Source organism: Pteropus alecto, unplaced genomic scaffold (assembly GCF_000325575.1).
Source record: "Pteropus alecto unplaced genomic scaffold, ASM32557v1 scaffold87, whole genome shotgun sequence".
NCBI lineage: Eukaryota > Metazoa > Chordata > Mammalia > Chiroptera > Pteropodidae > Pteropus > Pteropus alecto.
This window is the reverse complement of record NW_006443225.1, coordinates 9,847,256-9,871,346: the sequence shown is the minus strand read 5'-3', so window position 1 is coordinate 9,871,346 and position 24,091 is coordinate 9,847,256. Positions and strand designations below refer to the sequence as shown.

At 34.6% G+C, this 24,091-nt stretch overlaps 1 protein-coding gene and 1 long non-coding RNA gene across 5 annotated transcripts in view; one reads left to right on the top strand and one right to left on the bottom strand.

The window, feature by feature from the left end:
• Nucleotides 1-453: 453 nt before the first annotated feature.
• On the bottom strand, nt 454-3,435 carry LOC107196539. 4 transcript variants are annotated; one of them, XR_003043678.1, is made up of 3 exons: nt 2,942-3,435; nt 2,540-2,672; nt 454-788 (listed from the first exon to the last, which is right to left on the bottom strand). It is a non-coding gene; the product is annotated as an uncharacterized LOC107196539 (long non-coding RNA). The 4 variants fall into 4 exon arrangements; XR_003043679.1 differs by having other exon boundaries at nt 3,126-3,435; XR_003043676.1 differs by lacking the exon at nt 2,942-3,435 and having other exon boundaries at nt 2,540-2,926.
• An 85-nt stretch (nt 3,436-3,520) lies between these two features.
• ARMC1 (armadillo repeat containing 1) overlaps nt 3,521-24,091 on the top strand; it is a 30,586-nt gene continuing 10,015 nt past the window's right edge. The window contains exons 1-4 of the mRNA XM_006923996.3: nt 3,521-3,694; nt 8,157-8,377; nt 13,842-13,933; nt 23,430-23,619. Of these exons, the coding sequence (XP_006924058.1) occupies nt 8,195-8,377; nt 13,842-13,933; nt 23,430-23,619 (465 nt within the window). The 5' untranslated portion in view covers nt 3,521-3,694; nt 8,157-8,194. The remainder of the gene's footprint in view (nt 3,695-8,156; nt 8,378-13,841; nt 13,934-23,429; nt 23,620-24,091) is intronic.

Genomic DNA, 24,091 nt, shown 5'->3' with positions numbered 1-24,091 from the left:
AACATCTTTGTTCTTATGTCTTAATATACTGGTGCTTTTTATTTCTATGGTTTAGATTCTTGAGAATGGGATTGCTGGGTCAAAAAATATATTATTTTTATAATAGATTTTGCTGGATTGCTTTCTAAAAGGCTGTAATAATTTACATTTACACAGCAATATTGGAGGGTCCTCTTCTTGCCCAGTATCCCTGCTAGAAACTTTGTGTCATAGTGATTTCTGCCAGGCTGAGCAGCATCAAGTGATTATTCTTATTGTTATATTGATTTACATTCCTTAGTACAAGTGAGTTTAAATATCTTTTCGTGTTTATTGGCCACATGGATTTTTCTCTTAATACCGATTATATTCTTTACCGAATTTCTATAGGGTTTGTTCCCTTCTTGACAATTCGTAATCAAGTTTTGAATGTTACCCTAGTCAACTGAGCACAAAGAATAAGGAGGCTTTGGCTAGAAATAAATAATAAAGATTTATTCAAGGGTCTTAGGATTTGCAAATCATAAATGTAACTAGGCAATATTCAGAGTGTTTTGAAGAAAAAGAAGAAACAAAAATTGAGAGTTCTTATAGTAAAAAGTACATTCTTGAGAAGAATCAGTACTGCATTCTTAGCCTCTGGTTTAGTCCAAGATGATAATCTTCCAGATGTCCGGAGGTCTGGATAATGGATGTTGGGCACTCTGGATATGTAAAAATTCTTTTCTGTATCCTTCAGATGGTTATCAGAGGGTATCTATAGAATTTATATATATGTATATGTGTATACACATATACATATATATAATCTTCAAGCATAACCAGAGAGAGAGTTCTAGTTAAGTTCCCAGGCTAGTTAAAGCAAGAATAGAATCATTTCCTCATTCCTCAACCTACTTGGTTTAAGTAATTTAGCAGCTTAAGTATAGTGACTCCATTTTCTTTTTCAATTTTTCCCTCACTTTCTGTCCACCGAGTTGCAAATTCATCTCAAACTTATTTTCTATTGACATTGCTTATATATCTTTTTGCCATACAAAAAAATGCCTTTAAAACAAGTCAAATATGTACATGTCTTTCTTTTTTAACTTCCAGGTTTCTCGTCTTGTTTAAGGTCTCCCCTACTTCTATATTTTATATGTAATCTCCAAGATTTTCTGAAAAAATTTTTTATATTTCATTTTTTTACACTTGAGTTTTTGATCCATCGGGAATTTATTTAAGGAAAATGATGCATTATATGGATACAATTTCATTTTCATCTAGATGGATAGCCGGGGCTTCTATTTATAATTATTTCTCATCCTTCATTATTTCTCATCCTTTCAAGCATTTCTACGTTGACATGCTTTTAAGTATTAGTTTGATAGTATATGTATAGAATTTATGAATAAATAGATACATATACCTGTATTGGAACTACATGTTCAAAAACTTTTTTAAGCTGAAAGGGGTGCTTGATCAAAAAGTTTTGGAAACCATTGCACTAGACCATGAGCTCCTTAATGATGTTTTTCCTTATCTTTGAATCCATTGCTAAGACTGTCTCTGGCACATTGTATGTGTTCCAAAAATTGTTGTTAAATAATCAGATGAATGAAACTGCCATTGTCTGATGCATGTGTCTTAAGCAACACAGCCATTGAGAAACTTGACATTCCAGCTGTGTCCTGTGGCAAAATATCTGAGGCTAGAACAAGCAATGACTCATAATGACAAATAGTATAACTCCACTGGTCTTAAGTTCTTACATTTTTAATAGGAGAATAGAAATTCTTAACATCTTAAAGACTTCCCTGTAATCCATACATGCTTATGAAACTGGTAATTATTTTTTATGAATACATCCCTGCTTTTTAAAGCTAGTTATTTACTCTCTGTAATGGCAGTTTGCTAGGAAGAATATCTGTATACTTTCATGTCAGAAGCATGATTATATTTTGGATTGTAAACTTTTAAGAGACAAAGACTACTGAACATATATTGCAGACAGTGCCACAAACCTAACAAGTCATCAGTTATTAGGAAAATCTCAAATGTCTTTTCTCTTTCTAATGTACAAATTAACATTAGCAAAAATAGCAAGTTTACGCTCCTGGGTAAATGAGTTGTTTTTAATAAGAATACTGAATGAAATTTCATTTACTCAGTCACTTGGATTATATTTAACCTGATTGTGCCCTTTGGACTTTTATTTACTTTTTTTTACAGCTTTCTACATTTACAATTTCCTCCCCCGGCCCCGCCCTTTTTTTTTTTTCAGTTCCAGTGGTTGATTGTTGTAAATAAGGCTGGTGTTTCTATCACTGGACATTACCTTCATCTCTTTTTTCTATTTCAGACTCAGTGTTCACTTACCGCCACTCCCTTTTGTGACTTTGGGAAACAGAAACCCCGCCAGACTTGTTTTTGCTATAGGTCAAATGGTATGAAAGAGACTTTTTCTACTCTACTCTTATTTACTTCTTGAGCTTATTAGAAGGAAGAGAAGGATAACAACGAAAAAGGAGGACAAGGAATTTAGAGCAAAAGTAAACGTTTTGTTTTTAAATTCACTTACAGACGAATCAAAGTATTGGAGATGTTAGCATGGAATCAGTCCGGGAGATTTATTCTCACCCACGCTCTTTCTCCATTAGAGGGCTCTCGAATTTCCTCTGACTTTTGTATATGAGCTTCATGGCAGAATTAAACTGTAAAAGAGAATCCAGAATCTATTCAGTGAGGTCACTGAGGGCAATGGATGGATGTATTATGCTCAGATTGGCCTGTGGGCTTTAGATTACACTTTAGAAAAAAAATGTTTTAAAAACCTATACCTAAACAAACAACTTCAGTCACTGCCATCCATAAAACAAGTATATAAATCTTTACTTAGATAAACTAAATAGAAGACAATATTTAAAAAATACTTCACGACGAATTTGAGAAAACTCTTTGATGAGAAGTTCCTTTCTCTTACATGAAAAAAATCGTTCCAAAGTGGAAGTTACCATTTAAACAAAAAACTACTTTGCTGACTTTGCGTTGCTAGGAAGACAGTGGACATGAGAAAGAAATGAATGAAATCCAAGAAATGCCTAATATAGTGCTAATGTTCTTAGAAAAACTCAAACTTTTTTAAAAGATTATGAATTAAGTCTCACAGAAACGAATGAAATATTATGCAACTCCTTTATGAGAGCTGAAAGAGTTGCTAGAGAAAAAAACGTTCAACTTGAATTTCTGAATGCAGGAACGGAGTTCTTCCTAACATGGAACGCTGGGAGTTGTAGTCGGGAAAGTCCGACGATTTCTCTGCTGGAATGGAGTTTCTTTGCTTAGTGGACGGATAGGCGTTTGGTCCAATTCAGAATTCCTGGGTTTTCATTGGAGCCTTTCGTTCAACACTTAGTGCATTTCCCTAGATCACCAATGAACGCTTTAGTATAAGAAAGCCTTCGAGGATTGGGTGGTTTGTTCTCGCGTTGGAATACTATTAACCAATAAGAGGGCAGAACCGACGGATGTGTCAGGGTCACGGGGGAGAGTCTGTAGAGCTTTTTCCGCTGGCGCCCTGGCTCTTTGGCTTCTATAGTAAGTTTGCTGGTTTGTTGTCGCCGCGGCACCGGCTGTGAACCCAGGAACCCCCTCCGCGTCTCCGGGTCCCTCTACCTCATCCGTTGGTGTGATCCTGATGGTGCGGCAGGCTGTGGACTCCTGAACCTCTGCAGCGGTATGTAGGGTACAGGGATGTTAGACAAAGCGGTGGAGCCTGGAAGGCCTCGGAGAGCAAACCCTGCCTGCACCGATTGGGCGAATCGGCTTGGGCAGGGGCGCTCTGCCTACCTTATCTGGACCCAGCAGTGCGTCCTCCCCCCCCTACCCCCCGCTCTTTAAAGCGCCCTTGCTCCCATGTGTCCTGTAAAAGTGTTAGCTGTGCCCATTTCCTCTCCATCCCCGCAAGTCCGAATTTTACAAATCCTGGCGTTATTAATGAATGTCATCTCACTTTTTATCTCCCCAGGTGGTTCTTTGGTAACTTTCTATTGGTTTTGTGCCTACATGTCTACACTAAGAGCAGAAGGACCTGGTTGTCTGACTTCATTCAAGAGAGACCAGTGTTTACATCTCTGTATTTTAAGAACCGTTATTGGGAGCATTAGTACTGTTAGCAACTCCTTTCGAGGTAGTGTACTGACATGTTAGGGCGGTGCAGAACATACCCCAATATCTGGCGGTATAAAATCCCCACAGGAGCAAGTATTGTTCTTGTTTGGTAATTGCCGATGCGCTACTGTTTCATCTTAAATTCTTATTTTCTTTGATCCGGGGAGCCACTCAGTATTATTATGTGAGGAAACTGAGGTTCGAAGGAGGTAACCCAACTTCTCAAAGAGTTAGTTGTTAGTCGCTTAATTGAATGTGGATTTAGATTGTGCTAAGTGCCCTCTGCATTTCAGTATATGAGAGCTAAGTAATTCTTGTGAATTGAATAGTAAATGTTGGCTGAAAGAAAAGCAAATCACTCATCTGCCCTATTACAGATGTCTCACATCAACTTACCTAACTTCTAGCTTCTCAGTGTGGTTCTCTGACCCACATAGACCTCACCTGGAAGCTAGTTGGAAATGCAGAATTTCAGGCCTCACTTCACCTACTGAATCAGAATCTGCTTTTTAAGATCTCTTAGGTGATCTTGTTAAGAGTGCTTGTTAAAGTTTGGGGTACATTCATTGTGTTATAATGATTTGTCCAAATTGAACTAAACGAAAGAGAAAAGGTATGCAGTATGTCCATTCGTGTTCTAATAAGACTGGAGTTACAAAGAGGAAAAGTTTTTTTTTTCCTCTTTCATTTTTCTCATTTGCTAGTGGGGATATGATTTTTTAATAAAAATTAAATGTCTGTATTGGCAACTTTGCTTTGCAGTTTAAAATCTTAAAATAGACATGAATATTTAAATAGTAATTAAAAAGTAACTTGTAAGACATCAGATGCTGGTTTTTAAAAGGCTGAGACAAAAATATTAACTACTACTGCTTACAGTTAAATAAAATTTCAAGAACTTTCCGTTTACCCAAGTTTCCCACTATAATTTTCCCCCACAATTTTGTTTCATTGGTCAAGATCTTCCAGTCAGTTTCTTTGGCAAGAGGGGGTGGTTTTTCCAGTTTATTAATTTGATTATCTAGTAATAAAACCAAAACGTAGGCCTAAATTCACTTACCCGTCGTGTTATTCAGTATTTTGTAGAATTTTAGTATCTTGTAGAGTTTTACTGCTCAGGGTTTTATTCAGATGTTCATAGCCATGTTAAAAAGACATGCATTTATAGATCAACATAAAGTATGGCACCAGGAATCAACTGGTGTGCTTATTAAAATAAATCTTGGGCCCGACCTCCAAGAATTCCTTTTTAGGTCCGTCTTAGAATCTATATTTTAATAACACAGTTTATTCTGATGTATGCTATCCAGGTCCACACCTTGGCCTTAGAAAGCAAGCTTATTTTCTTTTGAATCTAATGCAGTACTCATTGTAGACAAAGGAAAGAGAAGAGAGGGCTTTTTTTTTTTTTTTACATTATAGTTCATTGGTTATTAAAAACATTCTTCCTGTGAAGGCTGATATTTTCATCAAATAACTTGAGTATTTGTGTGAAATTGATAGAATAACACAAAAACACTAAATGTATCTAATACATGAATGAGATTAAAGTTCTCACTTTTGCTTACCTGTTTCCATTTTCTCAGCTGTTCCATAGCTATCTTATAAAATCTTGTATGTGAACTCATCGATCCATAGAAATAATAGTCATTTCACAGGATTTAGGTAATTCTCAGAGTAATGATATCAAGAATGTTAAATAAATATGAACTCTGACACTGAGGAATTCTCTCCCGAAGTTTTACATAAAAACCCATTTAATTTAGGGAAGCAACTTGCAGCTTCTGCTTGCCTTTCTTGCCTTCATTTAAGTGCTGTAGGAAATGCAGTGCTTGACCATAGCTTCTGCCTCTGCTGTTATGTTAGGATACTTGATGCCTTGTGGTATTCCAACCTTTCACAGGCAGATCCTTATTTGAGCCCTCTCCTTATCAGTGGGCTTTGAACATTGAAAGTTTTAACTCTTTTGACTTTTGTTCATCTCGAACAGGTTTTTCACAGTCTTTCTCACTGAATAGTTAGTTCTAAGGACTCCTTAGGTGAGAATGGAGCTCTCCAGTTCCAAGGCCAGTGTTATATGCAAAAAACCATCACCCAGAGTATTTGGTTCTTAACTGTGACTTGGCTCTTGGGCCTTTGAGCCAGTAATTGGTTCTGCAGGTTCCATTTTGGATAGGGTCTGTGCTGGTGACAGCACGTAAAGCTCATGGGTAAACTGGTTTGTAAACAGGGATATAAAAGCTATTGATAACAGGAGCATCTAAAATGTAACATGTCCCCAAACCTTTTAGTCTTATCCTTATCCCTATGTATTCAGTCTATTGTTCTTTATAAATCTCTTTTTATTGCCACAGTAACTATAATGTTTTCACTTTGAGAAAACTACCTGTGAAATACTATCCTGTTGAAGCCTTATTTTCTCTGAGTACTTTGTTTTGCATTTGCTTGCAGACTTAAAAATTATAAATTTAATGTATTTTATCTGGAATATGATTCTTTTTTTGCCACGTGATATGTGTTAAAGAACCTTAGTAGTAGTTTTAAAACTGCTTAGAAGTTATTCCAATTTATTGAATAATCTTACTTTTTTTAATTGATTTTTGACTTCATTTAACTATAATTTATTGAGCATTTATTGTGTGCCAGGCACTAGTCTAAGCCCTTTACATGTATTTTTATTTCATTTGGACAATACACCTGCTATAATTAACCCTATTCTACAGATTAAGAAACTGAACAAAGAGTTAAATGATTTGCCTAAAATCTCAGTTATCAAGTGGTGGAGCCTGGGTCTGGCTGAGAGCTTACTTTCTTATATTGAATGTATAAAAAAACTTTCCTGGGAATAGAATCTTTACTCCCCCCAACCCCCAATCCAAGTCCTATTGCTTTACTTTTAATAGCTTTGTATATTTTAATACCTTATATGGCCAGTTTTACTTTATTTTCCCCCAAAATAGCTTTACTAGCCTTTCTGGAGTTATAATCTTGTTCCGGACCTCCTCCTCCAGTTGGCATTGTTGAAATTTGCATTAAACTTATTAATTTGTGAAAAATATTTACACCTCTGTATTCTTCCTAACAAGGAATATATTGTGTAACTCGGTTAATTGAAGTGATTAATTTTAACTTTCTGCTCATGTGAAAATTATTCTTCGATATTTTGTTTCTTTGGCTTTTGTATGTAACATTTTCTAAAATACCCTGTTTACTTTTATGGGAAAAGGATATGCTGAATTTAAAAGAACTGTATGGGAAGTAGAGAGACCGCTGACCAGTTTAGCAGATAGTAAATAAGATTGTAATTCAGTTCTATACTAACTTTTGTCACCTGGGGCAAATTATTTAACTTCTCTGTGACTTTGAAATGAATTACCAAATTCTATTTCATTCTTCTGAATATGGCAAACTCTGAGGTGGACAGGTGTGTTTAGGTTTAGTTAAGGTTCACCATGACCTTCCAGACTCCACTGGCCTGAGGCACAGGATGAGATAACCTTTCTGGTTTCTTTGCTTTCAGCCTTCTTTGACTCTCCTTTTTCCTAGAGGATTTTATTTTTTGCAGACACATTATGCTGGGTTTTGTTCATAGATGAATAAGAAAAACTGTCAGCCAGCCACTTTTCCCTGAGGTACTTGACTTAGGCTCCAGAAAACTTCAAGAGGAAAAAAGGCACTGGCAGTGTTACAATTTGAGAAGTGCAGCAAAGGTTACAAGCTTGCACTGTAAAGACTTTGTTTATTGTGGTGCTGTAGTGTTAAAATATGTATTGCTAAAAAGGAATTTATTGGAATATTGAAGATGACATATGTTCTTTAAACATTGTGCATACATAAATAACTTGAATTTTTTTTTTAAGTCAGCTTCTTATGTTCATTTTACTTGTCTTAAGCTGTGGAATTGCCAGTGCTTTTTCGTGATTTAGATTCATCTGTTTCTTTCTAAAGGTGTTGTAATCTTGATTATTTAACAAATGCCATAAAATAGTTCAGCAACCTAGAACTAATTTTGCAAACCGTTTCTACAGAATTTAAGAAGATTTTGTTCATGTATATGGTATAGAAGATGAATTCTTCCTCCTCCATCATGAATGAAGAACCTGATGCTCTGTCGGTAGTTAATCAACTACGGGATCTAGCAGCAGATCCATTAAATAGAAGAGCCATTGTCCAGGATCAGGGATGTCTGCCTGGCCTTATTTTATTTATGGACCATCCCAACCCTCCTGTTGTCCACTCGGCTTTGCTTGTAAGTTGCATTTACCAGTTTCAATCTTAGTGTTATAATTTTGCAATTAAGTAGAATTTGAAGAAGTGTTAGGTGACATGCTAAAAAATTAGAAATGACTGTAGAGGAAATAATAGTAAGTCTCTTTCTGTGTGGGCAAACATGTACGTGTCTAGACCTTTGACACAAATGGTAGCACACTACATGCATGGAATATTCTGCAACCTTTTTCCCTTAAATTTTAAGGATTATATCATATTAGTACAGATGGACACTTAAAAAAGCACTTAATTGTTTTGTTTTTATTTTGTAACAGTTTAATTAAGATGTAAATCACACACTATACAATTCAACTATTTAGAGTACCATTCAGTGGTTTTTAGTATATCCATACAGTTGTGCAGCCATCACCACTATCTATTTTAGAAAATGTTCATCATTTCAGAAACTACTCTTAACCTATTCCCCAGTTCCCTACCCTGCTTCTGTAAGTGGCTGCGACTTGCTATCTTTCTCTATTGACCTACTCCAGCAAAAATGCCTACATATATTTTATATGAATAGAATCATATATTATGTGGTTTTCGTGACTGGTTTCTTTCACTGAACATAATGTTTTCAAGGTTCATCACATTGTAGCATGTATCAGTACTTCATTACTATTTATGGCTGGATAATATTTCATTGTAGGGATATGCCATATTCTGTTGGCATAAATGATGAATGGATAAATTCATCAGTAGATGAATTATATTGTTTTAATATAAGATGGGAAGGAAAGATAAGGAAAGGAGAGGAAAATCAAAACATACAGGATCATAAATACATAAGGAATTATGAGAAATTGGGGGGCTAGAGAAACATGTTAAAGAACAACATAGGGCAATCAAGCAAATTCGGAATGTGATCATTTCTGAAGGACAAATAATCTGATTCCATAAACAATAAATGGCATTAAAAGGAAAGACAGTGGGGGTAGAGGAGAAGAAGGGATAGCAGTAACTGTTATAGATTAAAAGAGACTTAAGGGATGCATCAACCAGGTGTAATATGTAGACCTGATTTAGATCCTGATTTGAACAAATCAACTATAAACATTTTTAAATACCTTGAAATGTTATGGATCAGATAGTAGATGATATTAAAGAACATTAATACTTTTGCAGGGTTTTATAATAATATTCTCATTAAGTTAAAAAAAAAACCCATTAACTTCTTAGAGATGTACTGAAGTATTTACAAATAAAGTTATACTTTTTCTGAGATTTGCTATAAAGTACTCCAGTGTGGTTACTGGTAGGGGAGATAAATGAAACCCGATTGCCAAGTGGTTGATAATTGTTAAATCTGAATAATGGGTACACAGAGGTCACCACACATTTTCTCTCTACTTTTATGTCTTCTAAAAATTTTCATAACAATGTTTGAAAGAAAGTTAATATAATAGAAAATTTTAAACTCACTCTCCTTTACTTAAGGGCCCATGATTAATTCCCATTTAGTCTAATTTTACAAGTTCTTTCAGAAAAATAATCTTGGCTTTTCTTTTTCAAAAATTAGATTGCATTATATAGATTTCCCTTTTTACCTTCATAGAACGAAGTTAACAGGCAAAACAGACATCGACATTGCATAAAGGATGAGAAGAGTGTGTTGATCTAGATAAGGACTTGGGGTTGAAACAGGTTTTTTTTTAATAGACTAGACTTGAACCTGTTTAAATTCAGAAGGCAAGAGGTTGCTAGAGAGAAGTTTGAGAAGGCTCTCATAGTTGCAGAAAATGGGAAAGGTTGCTAAGAATGGTGAGTTTGTTCATAGGTGTTCAGGGGCTGATTACTTTGGTAATACTGAATGATATGATACTTATGGCTTATGAAACTCCTTTTTCATCCCCCTTCAGGCCTGCTGTAGGCTCTGAGGGCCAGATGGTTGTATTTGTTCAGGGCTGATTCTTGGCCAGGTAAGTTGGACAGAATGACTACGCTAGGGAGTTTAGGATTTTGGCAAGAAAGTGGCTGAAATGATAGATGGTAGGTGGTAGGCTGAATCGGAAGGAAAGTTAAGTTATGGAGGGACAGAGCTAAGGAGGAAGTAGAGCGATTGGTGGGTGAAAATTCCTAAAGAGGTTGAACAGATGTCGTGTTTTTATAATTTCACTTTATCTTCACTATTGGGTTATTAGCTATAGCCTTTTTTTAAAAAAAAAATTGTTTTTGTGTGGTTGCTCTAGATTTACAATATGCATCTTTAACTTATCACAGTCTACCTTTAAATAAAACATACACTTCATGTGTAATGTGAGAAGCATGCAACAGTTTATTTCCATCTCCACCCATCTTTTTTGCTATTTTTTGTTATACATTTTACTTCTACATATGTCAAAAAATCTACAGTATTTTTTGCTTTAAAGTTATCTTTTAAAGAGATTAAAATTTAAAAAATCAAATGTATTTTATATTTATCCTTATATTTACCATATCTGTCATTCTTCAATCCCTAATATAGATTCACATTTCTATTAGTGTCCTTTTTATTCTGCCTAAAGAACTTTAACTTTTTATGTATTGTGAGTTTGCTGGTGGCTTTTTCTTTAGTACTTTAAAAGGTATTGTTTCCTTGTCTGTCTTAGAGGATTTCTAACACGACTGTCATAATTCTTAACTTTGTTCCACTCTATATAATTCCTTTTTCTGGTTTCCTTTGTGACTTTATTACTGATTTTCAGCAAACGATAATGACGTGCAAGGATGGTTTCCTTGGGGTTTTGTTTTGCTTGGAATTTGTTGAGCTTCTTGGGTCTGTGGGTTTATAGTTTTCATTAATTTGGGGAAACTGTCTTTTATTATTTTTTCAAGTTTTTTCTGTCTCCTCCCTCTTACTCTACTGAAACTCCAATTACATGTGTGTTAGATATTTCATGTTATCCCACAGGACTCTGTTGTACTGCTTTTTTTTTTTTAAATTTTTTTCCCCTCTCTTAAGCTTCATTTTGGATAGTTTTTATTGTTACATTTTAAAGTTCACTGATCTTTTTTTCCTGTAGTGTCTAATCTGCTGTTAGTCTTATCCAGTGTGCTATTCACTTCAGATAGTTATGTTTTTGTCCTATAGAAGTTACATTTAGATCTTTTTAATATCTTCCATTTTTTCCTCACCACGTTCATGTCTTCCTACTCACCCTTGAGCATATGGAGCATATTTATAATAGCTGTCTAATTTCCGATATTCTCGTATTTTCTAATTCCATCTCTGTCATTGTTTGGTCTGTTTTTATTGATTTTTCTCTCTGGTTATGGGTCATATTTTCCTGCTTTGTATGCCTGGTAATTTTTAATCAGATGTCAGACATTTTATGCTTTTCGGTTTTCAGATTTTTTTGGTATTCCTATAAATTTTCTTGAACTTTGTTCTGGGTTGCAGTTAAGTTACTTGGGATGAGTTTGGACTTGCTCTTAGGCTTTGTAGAGTGAGTCCAAGCAGCTTATATCTTATGATATCCCCACTACTAACGGGAGGCTCTTCTGAGGATTCCCCCTGATTCCTCTATGCATGTGAGGTCTTTACACCTCTGGCTGGTGGTACCACAAACTTCCCAGCCAGTGTGAGCTCCAGGCAGTGTTTCTTTCCTTGGTAGTTTTATTTACTAGCCCTATGGCCTTTTACCCCAGGCATGTGCAAACTAATATTAAATCAAAGATTCTTGGGGACCCCCTCAAGAGATCTCTGGAGCGCTCTTGCTGTTGAGATTCCTCCTCTCTGTTGTTCTGCTTTGCAAAATCTAGTGCCTGAAGTGTGTTCTGACACCAACCAATTAATTCTCTGATCCTCTGTGGACATCAGCTGGTGTTTGACAATATAATTCAATTCTGACACTACCTGGTTTAAGGTTTAGTCCCACAAGACTGCTCTCACTTTAAAGGCCAGTCACAAGTATCAGGTCACCATATTTCTGACTGAACTGCCATAAATTGGGTGTTACAATGACCCTGTCCTCAGGTTTGATAATTTACTAGAATGGCTCACAGAACTCAGGAAGCCACTTTACTTATGTTTACCAGTTTATTATAAAGGATACACATGAACAGGTTCATAGGGCAAGGTCTGGAAGGGCCCCGAGCACAGAAACTTCTGTCTCTGTGGAGTTGGAGTGTGCCACTCCTTGCAAGTGAATGTAGTCACCAGTTTAGAAACTGAATTTCCTTGTTCAGGTGTTTTTATAGATCTCAACCCCTTCTTTATGAATAACAGAAGACACTCCTGCCCCTTAGAAAATTCAAAGGGTTTTAGGAGCTCTGTGCCAGGAACCAGATAAAGACCAAATATTTTGTATTATACTGCACCACACCAACATCCCCAACTCTGATCTCTGCCTCCCTAACTCCACAAGACCAGTGGGTTCCATCTGGGTACCCCCCTGTGCTACAGTCTAGAAACTTCCTCCAAAGCAGTGAGATGGGAAAATTCTAGGGCCAACTTCATCATTTCCCTTCTCTCAGGGATTACAGTACTGTGCTGCCTCTTGTCCAGTGTGTTTAATATCTGTTGCCCCGGTTATTAGTTTTTATGGAGGGACAGCAGTCCCATGGCAGTTAATCTTTTATGGGAGGAAGTGAAAATCGAGGTAGGAGTAGTTGCGGAAAGGATAGGAGATTGCAGTCAGAGATTGTTGAATTTGTGATTTCATAGATTGTATCATTTTGCATAATGACCAGGCACTTTGGAAATGGAGTATAGAGGACCAGTAAAAAATGTGAAGGTCAGTGGACTGAGATGGCAGTGCTTTGGATGGTGTAGTTCACGGAGGTGTTCTCCTGAGAATCAAGTACCAAAGTCTTCCATGAATGATGAGAGATTAGGAGGTCTGTAGAACAGCTAATGAAATCCCTAAAGAATTAGCATGTGAAGGAAATATGTGCAAAAATGTACTTTAAATCTTAAGAGGAGCTCCCTAGAAAAGTTGAACTCAGAAAATAGAAATTCGTGAGAGTGAGTTCTTTTACTTTTCAATTAAAAAAAAATAAGACATTTTAAAGGCGAATTGTAAAAATAGAAACTGTTGATTCCATATAAGTAGTTAGTTGTGTATTTTGTCCCTCTCAGCAGTTTAATTCATATGTAAAAAGCATCTAGGAAAATGATGGCTGTTGGGACTACGCCCTAAATTAATGAATGGAATATAGGTCTTTGTGTCCTCGACAAGATGACATGGTGAAAATAAAACCGGAACAACCTAGTTTTGACTTTGCAGATAAGTTGGGAACCTTCATTTCAAAGAGCAGATTCACCTACTCCAGCTGAAAGGATCATCTCTCCCCCAGGGGACTGCCTGATTATATCACACTTAAGAGTTTCTGAACACTTCAGAATCAATGGATTCTAAAAACGAAAACCTATTTTTCTCTTTTTCTCTTGCAGTAAGTTAGTTGTGGGTTTAATTTTGGGTAATCTGGATGTGGGAATTAACCTATTACTGTTTCTGCTGTAGGCTCTTCGATACTTGGCAGAATGCCGTGCTAACAGAGAAAAGATGAAAGGAGAACTGGGTATGATGTTAAGCTTGCAAAATGTTATACAGAAGTAAGTACAATAGTTAGTTTCCAAACAGAGTAGAAACTTGGATCTTCCTATTAAACGTATACTGGCTGATATATAATTTTACTGAAAAAAAAATTTTAAGTTATTTTTTTATGGTGGCATTAGTTAACGAAATCCAGTAAGTTTCAGCTGTACATTTTAACAGTAAGGCATATATATATTTACATTGTGTGTTTTGAAGTTTTTATTCTAATATAAGGGCATGCTTTTTGTGATTTATATGTCCAAAAAATGTTCTGATGGTCAGTGTTCTGATATTCTTAAACATTGATATTAATGGTTCTTAAGAAAATGCTCAAATTTTAAATGTTGATAAACATTGTGCTTATGAATATTTTTTAAAAAGAAAAATCCTACCTCGTGTGAAGTTTTGTTAAGTAAATTGATTTTCTAACAAAGCAACGCATTTGAAAATAGACAGTATTATAGTACAGTACAAAATTATTTTATTACTTCATCCTGGTCTTAAAAGAATCTTTATTAGTGTCATACAAAAAAGAGGTTTTAGTAAGGTTTTCCTGAACATCATTGAGAGGTCTCAGAGACTTAGAACTATTTAATTTGAATTTTAGCAAATGGGTGGCTTTTAATTGTATCTCTCATCTTATTAAGATTTTCATATCCATTGTTTCATTTTATTATTTATGACTTTCTGAGGTAGGTTTGACAGATAACAGTTTTATGGGTGTGGAAAATACAGAGGCCAAGTTACTTATCTGTGGCCCTTCAGCTGTGTTGCCTCTGGGGTTGTCTGGTTTGTTCCTTTCTTAGGCCTTGCTGATTTCTTTGTAGAATGCTAGAAATTGAAGATTCACTGTTTTGATATTTCCAAGAGAAATATCTAGAAGAAAAAGGTAAGCTTTCCGAGGCTTTCTTTTAAGTTTATTCTGTATCTTGATCTTGTACAGGAAAGGCTGCCTTTAAAATTATAATAAGTAACCACTTAATTTATTTGTTTTTTTTTTAAACTTATTTTGCAGTTTCTTTGGCTTGAGTGGTCACAAAAGTTCTTCTATAATTGCCAAATACTATAAGTTGAATTATATTAGTGGAGAATTATCTAAGCTGATTTCCAAGGCAGTGTTTTTTTGTTTGTTTTGTTTTGTTTTTGTTTTTTAGTGTTTTTGGCTTCTAGATAAATTTTATATTATTAATCTTATTTTTTAGAGATTACTTAAATATTTGTTCTCATGGGGTCACCTACCTGATAGGCTAATTCTTTGGTGTTTTCATCTTTGACAAGATAGAGACTGAAGTTCTTTTCTTGTTTTTATCAGGTGATCAGATAGGAATAAATAAAAGGAAATATTGACTGCCATCAACTGTGTTAATCCTTGCCTATCATTTGAAGTCAATTTCATTAGTGAAAATTTAGATTCTAGTTCTGACTTGAGACAGATCCTTTCTTTGCCCTTCAGTTTCCTTATCCATAAGCCTGAAATGACATCTGCAAAGTAATCGAGGATCCAATGGGATGATATATATAGAAATGCTTTGTAAATTCTCAAATGTTGTGTAAAATATGAGGTCACATTATTCTTATTTCCAGTATGCTTTAATGCCATATTAGTTAACTATTTTGGCACAGTTCTGTTGGAAACAGTGAAAGGTTTAAGCATAATATGGATGCTTCTGTAGGGCTGTTTTATTCACATGATGAACTTAAGGTTGTGTATTCCTTTACCAGGTATAGTTGTTGAAGTCGAAAATAGGTAGTAAAAATTTTTAAATGTTAGAAATTTGATGAAAAATTAATGTTGATTTATTAAAATAGACTTCAAATTTGAACTTTAAAGATATAGAGCAAGTTTTAGAGATATAAAATTAACCTATAAAACAACTTCTTGATTGTCTAAGGTTGTGATATGTGTGTATGTGTGTGAATATATATAAGTGAGAGATACATCTGTAAAACAGGAGACTACTTGTATCTTTTTTTTTTTTTTTTTAAGAGAAGTGGTATGTCAGTTGAGGTCGTTCTATTTGTGTATCTAGGAAGGAGATACTAAGGTAGAGTTAAAGCTGGAAAAGGTTAGTTGTGGGGTAAGGTCTGTAAAGATAAAGGAGGATGAAGCAAGATTAAATTGGTCTTTAGACTATAGGCAGATTGACGTCTGTAAAAGGAAGGTGGACAGGAAACGGAATGGGACAAGGAGTCTCAGATTGCAATGCAAGTCCGACAGCCAACTCAGTGGGGAGCTCCAGAGCTAAGATTACCTTGTAGGTGAGTTTTCATTAGGCAGAAATGGCTAGGCCTAAGCCCCCACTGCTCTGTCATTGTCTGGGGGCCGCCCTGAAAGAGCCAGGTTTTGGAATAGAGGATTGGAAGGTGGATGTGATGAATTTCAGAGCCATCGTAGCTGGTGGCTGTGCTACTGGACTTCCTGCAGCTGAAACGCAGATTTCTTTCTTAAAGGGAGATCCACGCAGTGTATTTCCATGACTGTCCCAAGTGGCTTTAAAATATAGCTTTTAGAACAATGTAATTGTTGCTGCCTCCTCCAGTAGTAAGACAGATGTACATTTGTATATTCTATTACTATAATTTGGTCCTATAGCCCTCTCAAATATGGAGATATAATGTAAGAATTCTTTTAGAATTTTGCAGCTCATTTGGCGATCTTAGATTTGAAAGTTGCCTTTCATGCTTTTTAAACGTCACCCACATTTACCAAAATAACCATCTTAGAAGTTTAGCAGTATAATTAAATGTTAAAAGTATGTATTTTGGCTTGTAAACCTCAAGACATGAAGTATTGGATCAGGCTTTGGTTCAGCACGTTTAACTTTGTGTTGTGAACTATCTCATGGCTTGGACACAATTTTTTTTTAAGAAATTAGATTGGCATTTTTATTATCTCTTCATTTACTTGTTTCTTTTGGGTACTATCTATTAAAAATTCTTAAAAATCAAAATGAAAAGCTTTTTTTTATCATACAGAGCAAGGTGAGTTTTATATACAGTAGTCTCCCCTTATCTGTGGTTTGGTTTTCCATGATTTCACTTAACCGCAGTCAACTGCAGTCTAAAAATATTAAATGAAAAATTTCAGAAAATAAACAGTTCCTAAGTTTTAACTCGTGCACCATTCTCTGTAGTGTGATGAAGTCCCGAGTCTGCCCGCATCTTCCTGCCAGGGCATGAATCATCCCTTTGTCCAGCGTATCCATGCTGTAGATGCTCCCTGCCCATTAGTCTCTTAATAGCCTGTCTCAGTTATCAGCGGTAGAGCACTGCTTGTGTTCAAGTCACCCTTAGTTTACTTATTTATGGCCTGAAAGCTCAAGAGTAGTGTTGCTGGCAATTCAGATATAGCAAAGAGAGGCCATAAAGTGCTTCCTTTACGTGAAAAGGTACGTATATATAGGAAAAAACATAGTATATATAGGGTTCAGTATTATCCACGCTTTTGGGCATCCACTGGGAGGGTCTCAGAATGTATCCCTTGAGGATAAGGGGAGGACTACTGTATGCATAACCGATTTGAAATTTTAAACATATATTCTTTAAACATTATTTTGTATTTTGACATTTGTGTTACCAAATACAGATTTTATTACTGTTCTAATGTAACTAGTATATGAACTAATTGGCATCCCATTTTTACATAAGTCACCTTGATAAACTGTAGCACAAAAGATCAGTGTTCTATCTCAAGATAATTGTTCTCATTCAGGATGGGATTCCTGTCAGTATCTCTCTTTAGGAGTACTGAATTAGGAGGAGAATTTAACTATGATTCAATGGAATTAAACAACTAAGGAAGTATAAGAAAGATCTTCCCATATCCCAGAAAGAGCTACAGAACAAAGAAAATGTATTGTGAAGGGATACTTTATTGACTGAAGAGAAACCTTCCATCTGGCAGTGGTCAAAGAGGAAACCAAAATAGCAGAAGTAGGTAGGGAGAGTGGAGGTTATTTTCGTGTGGGAAGTAGAGGAGAATATTGTATAAAATAGGGAAAATTCTGCATACTAGAGTTTTTGTCCCTTAATCACCATAATATGGTTTGCTACAGAATATTGCTGAGATTTTAACATGTTATTCAACAGCAGGTTTTACTTGTGTGGAGGTCAGATTGGTGCTTACAGATCAACAATTGGATTGACTTCAAAGTCACCGTTACTCTCAGTTTTTTATTTGTGAAGAGAATTTCAGGTTCTCTGTCACTCAGAATGAATCTGGCATTATGTTCTAATTTAAACTCTTCTATAAATAAAAATTCGTCATTAGAGGTTAGAACCTTTTTACATTTTATTTTAGTTCTGGATCCCTATGTGAAGAGAATTTTCAAAATGTCAACTTAGGAAAACATTTGAACCCAGTTGAAGACATTTGTTAATTGGTATTTCAGGAGTAATACTTCTGATACAAGATGCATTTTATAAAAGCACTTGTGAATATCTAACATGAAGTATACTAGAAATAAAAACCACTTTAATAAAATGTGGCATCGCAACTTTAAATTATCTCATTCATCTGGAGAACTTGCTAAAATTCTAGATTTTGAAACAGTGCCATAATAAATGGTGGTCTATTCTTCTTGCTAAAATCTTGGATGAGAAGTGTGTGCTTCATTTCTTTATGCATTTTTTCTATGTTCTTTTACTTTTTAAAATGTCATCTTAAATCTTATTACAAGTATGTGGTGTGTGGCTTATTTGTAAAAACTAGAAAATACGAAAAGGAAGAAAACCCATAATGCCGTTTATCTTTTCATTTAAATATGAATATATACATATACATATATTTTTTAAACTTTAGATTGAAATGATATCAAACTTATAGAAAAGTTGTAAAAAACGGTACAATGCCTTGAGACCCTACATCTAGATTCCCCAAGTTTTAACATCTTACCATTTGCTTTACCATTTAATATTTACTTTATCATTCTCTCTCCATACATGATGTACATGATGTTATTTAGTACATATATGTTCATAATTTTTATGTGTGTGTATATATGTGTGTGTATTCATTGTGAAGTATGTCTTTTAAGATTAAAAAGTGCCCTTTAGCATGTTTACTGCTTGGATTTGTTTGATGTTAGTACACAACCCCTGTTCTCGTTTCTATGTTTGCCCATTGCTTTATTTCTGAATCACTTTTTAAAATTGTCTTGTTTTGTGAGTCAAATTGAAAATCTTTTTCTTTTGATTGGTGAGCTAAGTCTGTTTATACTTATTGACTGATACCTTTCATCTTAACTCATTTTTGTTGTAGTTACCATGTATATTATGTTACAGTAGTTGTCTTTCTCTGCATGATGTTTTATTTTGAAAATGTCTTCTGATACTTAGAAAGATTTGTTTTATTGTTATAGTGGTTGCCTTTGTACTTATACTTTTAAAACCTGTTCTAAGTTGTCTGTTTTCTTGGTTAAACTTTTACTCTTTTGCTTGTTAGTATTTAATGAGAATCATTTTGACCCCTACCTATTATGCATTCTGTAGTCACTGAGCTTTTTCTCCTTTCCTCTTTCTTATCCCTTCTTTTTTTTAAGTTGCATTATTTCTGCTTTGTCAGAACATTTATATATTCTTACATCCTGTTTCCCACATTTGTCTTAAACTTAGATTTACAGTTAAATATATAAAATGTTCATCATCAGTCCTTCTGTTAAAGTTCTCCCAGTCATCTCTTGGTTGAAGCTCATTCTCTAGTAGATCGATCAAGAAAGACTCAAGTCTTCTATGAGTTCTTTCATATTTAATTTTTTAATATAACCTTGACACTCGAAGGACAACTAGACTGGATCTGTGGCTCACCTTTTGTTTTCCTGAGATTCTCAAAAATGCTGTTCCATTTTGCTTTGATATTTTATGTTTTGAGAAGCCTGATGTCAACCTATCTTATAAAAGATAGACAATAGTAATACAGTAAGCCCTCTCTTAACGTCCACATGTAATGACCAATTTTACCTTAGGCTAATTGATATAAACAAGAGTTAAGTTCCTATGGCATCTCATAAACATTATAACAAGATGACATTGAATAAAACGATATAATTCAAGAGCCTGCTGTAATTTACTTAATATCAGGAGCACTCTTCCATATAATCGTTTTCCTGCAATATCATTCTAAATGGCAGCAGTTCTATTCCACATCCTTTATAGTTTTTTTTCCAATGTCTTTTGTAATTACTTAGAACAGAGGTTGGCAAGTTTTTTTCTGTAAAAAGGCAGATAGTAAATATCTGTGCCTTTGATGGACAGACAATCTCAGTTGCAACTACTCAGCTCTGCCTATGTGGGTCAAGCAGCCATAGATGGGATGTAAATAAATGGGCTTTGGCTCAAGGATCATAGTTTCCCTGCCTTGGAAGTCATCGTTACCTAAACGGAGCTGTTGACTTCCTTCTTAGAACCCTTTTCAAGTTAGGATTTTTGTGTTAAAAGATGAGGGATAATTTTCTGGGTTGCATAAATGTTACAAGAACATTTTTTCTTGGCAATTAACACAGGGGGAAAAAATGCAAAACCAACTACAAAAGGTAACATGAAATTTTTAAAATAGCAAGTCTCTAACAGTAAAATAGTATATTAATTGCTTTCATGAAGTATGTGGAAGTCTTAACTGACTGTTATGGGCAATAGAAAATGTTATTAGCAGCATCTAGAATTAGAGTGAATTGCTGACCAATAAGGAAATATATTTATATTCAGAATGAAAATTATTTTTAATGTATAATAAAGATCAGAGTTCACCTTTTAGTTGTGCTTTATGAACAGTGTTTTGAATTTTTTTCAATATAGATAACTAATTAGAAAAAGTGGTGAGGAATCAATATACTTCATTATGGAATAGTAAATTACTGAGAGCAAAATTCCAATTACTAAATGAAAGAGCCTTTTAATATAGTCTTTTTTTCTGATGTCAGATTTTAAAGACTGAACTAAATCCAGGGCATTAATCAGCTCTTTTAATTTTCCTAAGAAGATTAGGGCAATTAATACTTGCTTAATTATACAGTGTCTCTTACATTTATGGCCGAAAGTACTGTATAACTCTGGACTTTTTTAAAGGGGAAGGTAGCTTTCAAATTTGCAGATGCTCTTGGATTTTTCTTTTTAGTTTTAAAAGCATATTTTTAATATGAGGAAATAATTATAATTGATTTGTTGATCAGCAATATGCATATTTGTGATACTCAAATAGTATCCAGATCAAGAAGTAACTTGGTTTGTAAATCATTTTTGCTTAAATGCTTTTGTAAATTTTGTAAATTTTTTTTGCCTAAGACAGAATTTTACTTAGTTTTAAAAGAGATCTGGGTCTATACATAGAGGTATTCTCTTAACTATTTCACAGGAAGACTAGCAATAAAGTTTAGTTCTGAGGTACACCAGAAGAACATACTTAAATAAAGTGAGATCGTCATGTTGCTTTGATTATGTTATCCTTTTAAAATCTTTTGGTTTTAAGTAGATAGAAATTGAAAATCTTCCAGAAAGAAATTTATTACTGTATGAAAATGATGAAACTTTGAAACTGAAATAAGGATGTTAAAAATGGCAGTGGTGGGAGTAGTTATTTCATTTAACCATTTTTGCTAATCTGTCATCTGTAATTGTTATATCTAAATAGGCATAGTCTGTATGATTCTATAGATGAAGTTAATTTTATTGTAAAATCATAATACCTGTATAGGGGGTAATTTTATTGTAAATCCTCAACTTTCTAACAAAGTATGAGTAGCCTCTGTAGCTGTACAGGCAGTCATAAATGTACATGTGTCAACTGTGCAAATTGTTCTTTTGAATAAGTGGCAGTTTCTCTCCTCTCTTGCCACTGGTATGGGAACCAGTAGAAGAGATTTATGAGAGAATTAAGCCCTAAAGCCCTAAGGAATCCATTAGATGTACAGATTATCTTTCCTGTGAATCTGGAATGGTTCTAGCTCTATAATTGAGAAAATAGTCATCCAGGTTTTTTTTTTTTCGTAGCTTTTTTTGTAGTTTTTTCCTCTTAAATTCATGAGTGCCTCTAACTAATGTCCTCATATTCTTTACAACTTGTGGTTGCCTAGTATTTAAAATATCTCAGAACTGCAGTGACTTCTTCAATAAACTGTAAAATAGTTATCGGAAAAGTGCTGAGACATCTAAAAAAAAAGGTCTTTTCATAGCTTCCTGCAATATAGAGCCAAAATCATTCAAAGTAATTGATGTTTGTAGTCAGCAATGGTGCCAAAAAAGCACCTGGCATAGTGAATTGAGAGCCTGGAAAATTGCCAGATTAGCACCCCTGGAAGAGAAGGTCTTTATAGCTAGGATGTGTACGGTTTGAATATCAGAAATTGAAGTATTCTCGCTCATTCAGTAAACAAATGAATTGCAAAAAAATTTTGTTAGGCTTTGTGGAAGGTACAGAGGGAATACACCCCTATTCTTGAAGAGAAAGAAATAGAAAATTAAGATCAGTAGTATACGGACAAGCATGATACTTTGAATTCAGAAGCATGAATGAGGTGTTGGGCAGAGGGAGGCTTCATAAAATGATGGGTGAACTGAGCCTTCAGGGGAGAAATAAGAGTTTGAAAGAGAGGCATTTATAAAAAAGGACACAGTGATATGTTGGTAAACCTTAGTTGGTGGAGGACAGATTTTAGAGGCCTTGAATGTATATGAAATGGTTTGGACTTAATTGAGGCCATTTATAGGTGAAATGAGTATTATTTTCTTATAGTTATGTGTGTACATATTGTTAATTCAGTTAATAAGAATCCTTAGATCTCTGCTGTCCAATTTGGTAGCCACTTGCCACATGTGGCTATTTAAATTGAAAATAAATAAAGTTTATTTCTTTAGTTGCGCTTGACACATTTCAGGTGCTCAATAGCCACATCTGAGTGGACAGTACAGATAAAAAAACATTTCTTCAATGCAGAAAGTTCTGTTGGACGGCATCTCACTAGCTGTTTATATGAGGATCTATAGCAGGATTTATAAGTTTAAGAATGAAAATTTTGTTTGAGTTTTATGATACATATTTCGTAAAAGACGTAAAAAATATGAATTAAGAATGAATCAGTTTGAATTTACTAAGAAATCTTTTTATTGAAATAACTCTGAGTGATCTTCGAATTTGTTTTCTCACTTTGGATTTTTATATTTAATTGAAGGTCAGAGTACTTTTAAATTGAGAGTTGAATGTGTTAATCCAGGGACTTGTTATAACCTGATCTTTTTAGTTGATTTCCTATTTAATTAACGATCTCGATTAAAAGTGCTTTAATACCATTGTAGTGATGAGTTTTGAATCTCAATGAACAATGGGTTTAAAAGAAAATGTGAAGACTTTATTATAGAGTAGGTACTTCTTCTGCATTACTGATTATTCTAGGATTCACTGGTATTTCTTTTAAATTGAACATCAGAATGAAATAAACAAGTCTTTGCAAACTTGAGGACTAATATTACAGAATCAGTAGAAGAGACAAGACTAATTTATTAATTCATATATTTCTTTTCAAGGACTACAACTCCTGGAGAAACAAAACTGCTGGCTTCTGAAATCTATGACATTCTTCAGTCTTCCAATATGGCAGATAGTGATAGTTTCAATGAAATGAATTCACGTCGAAGGAAAGCTCAGTTCTTTCTGGGAACTACAAACAAACGTGCCAAAACAGTGGTTTTGCATATAGATGGTCTTGATGATACGGTAAGACTTTACAAAAGGTTCTTAAGATGGGAAAGAGAAATATGTTAACTAAATAGTTTCCTTAGTGTCATCTGCTAACAGTCTTTAAGAATAAGTCCTAATATCAATATTTTATGCTGATAAAGTAGGGCATTTTGTGCTAATGGGGTCAGTTAATCAGAGGACATAATAATTTTAAATATTTATGCCCTAATAATAGAACTTCAAAATACATGAAGCGGAACTGACAGAAATGCAGAGAGAAATAGATCTACAGTTAGAGCTGGAGATTTGAATACCAATCTGTCCATAGAACAAGTATACAGAAAATCAGTAAGGGTATAGAAGACTCAAATACACTAATAACTAACCTAATTGATATTTATACAGTACCCCACCCAACAGCAAGATAATATTCATTCTTTCAAAGTACACGTGGGACATTTACCAAGATTGCCTGCCTGCCTCTCTTCTTCCCTCTCTGCCTCTATGC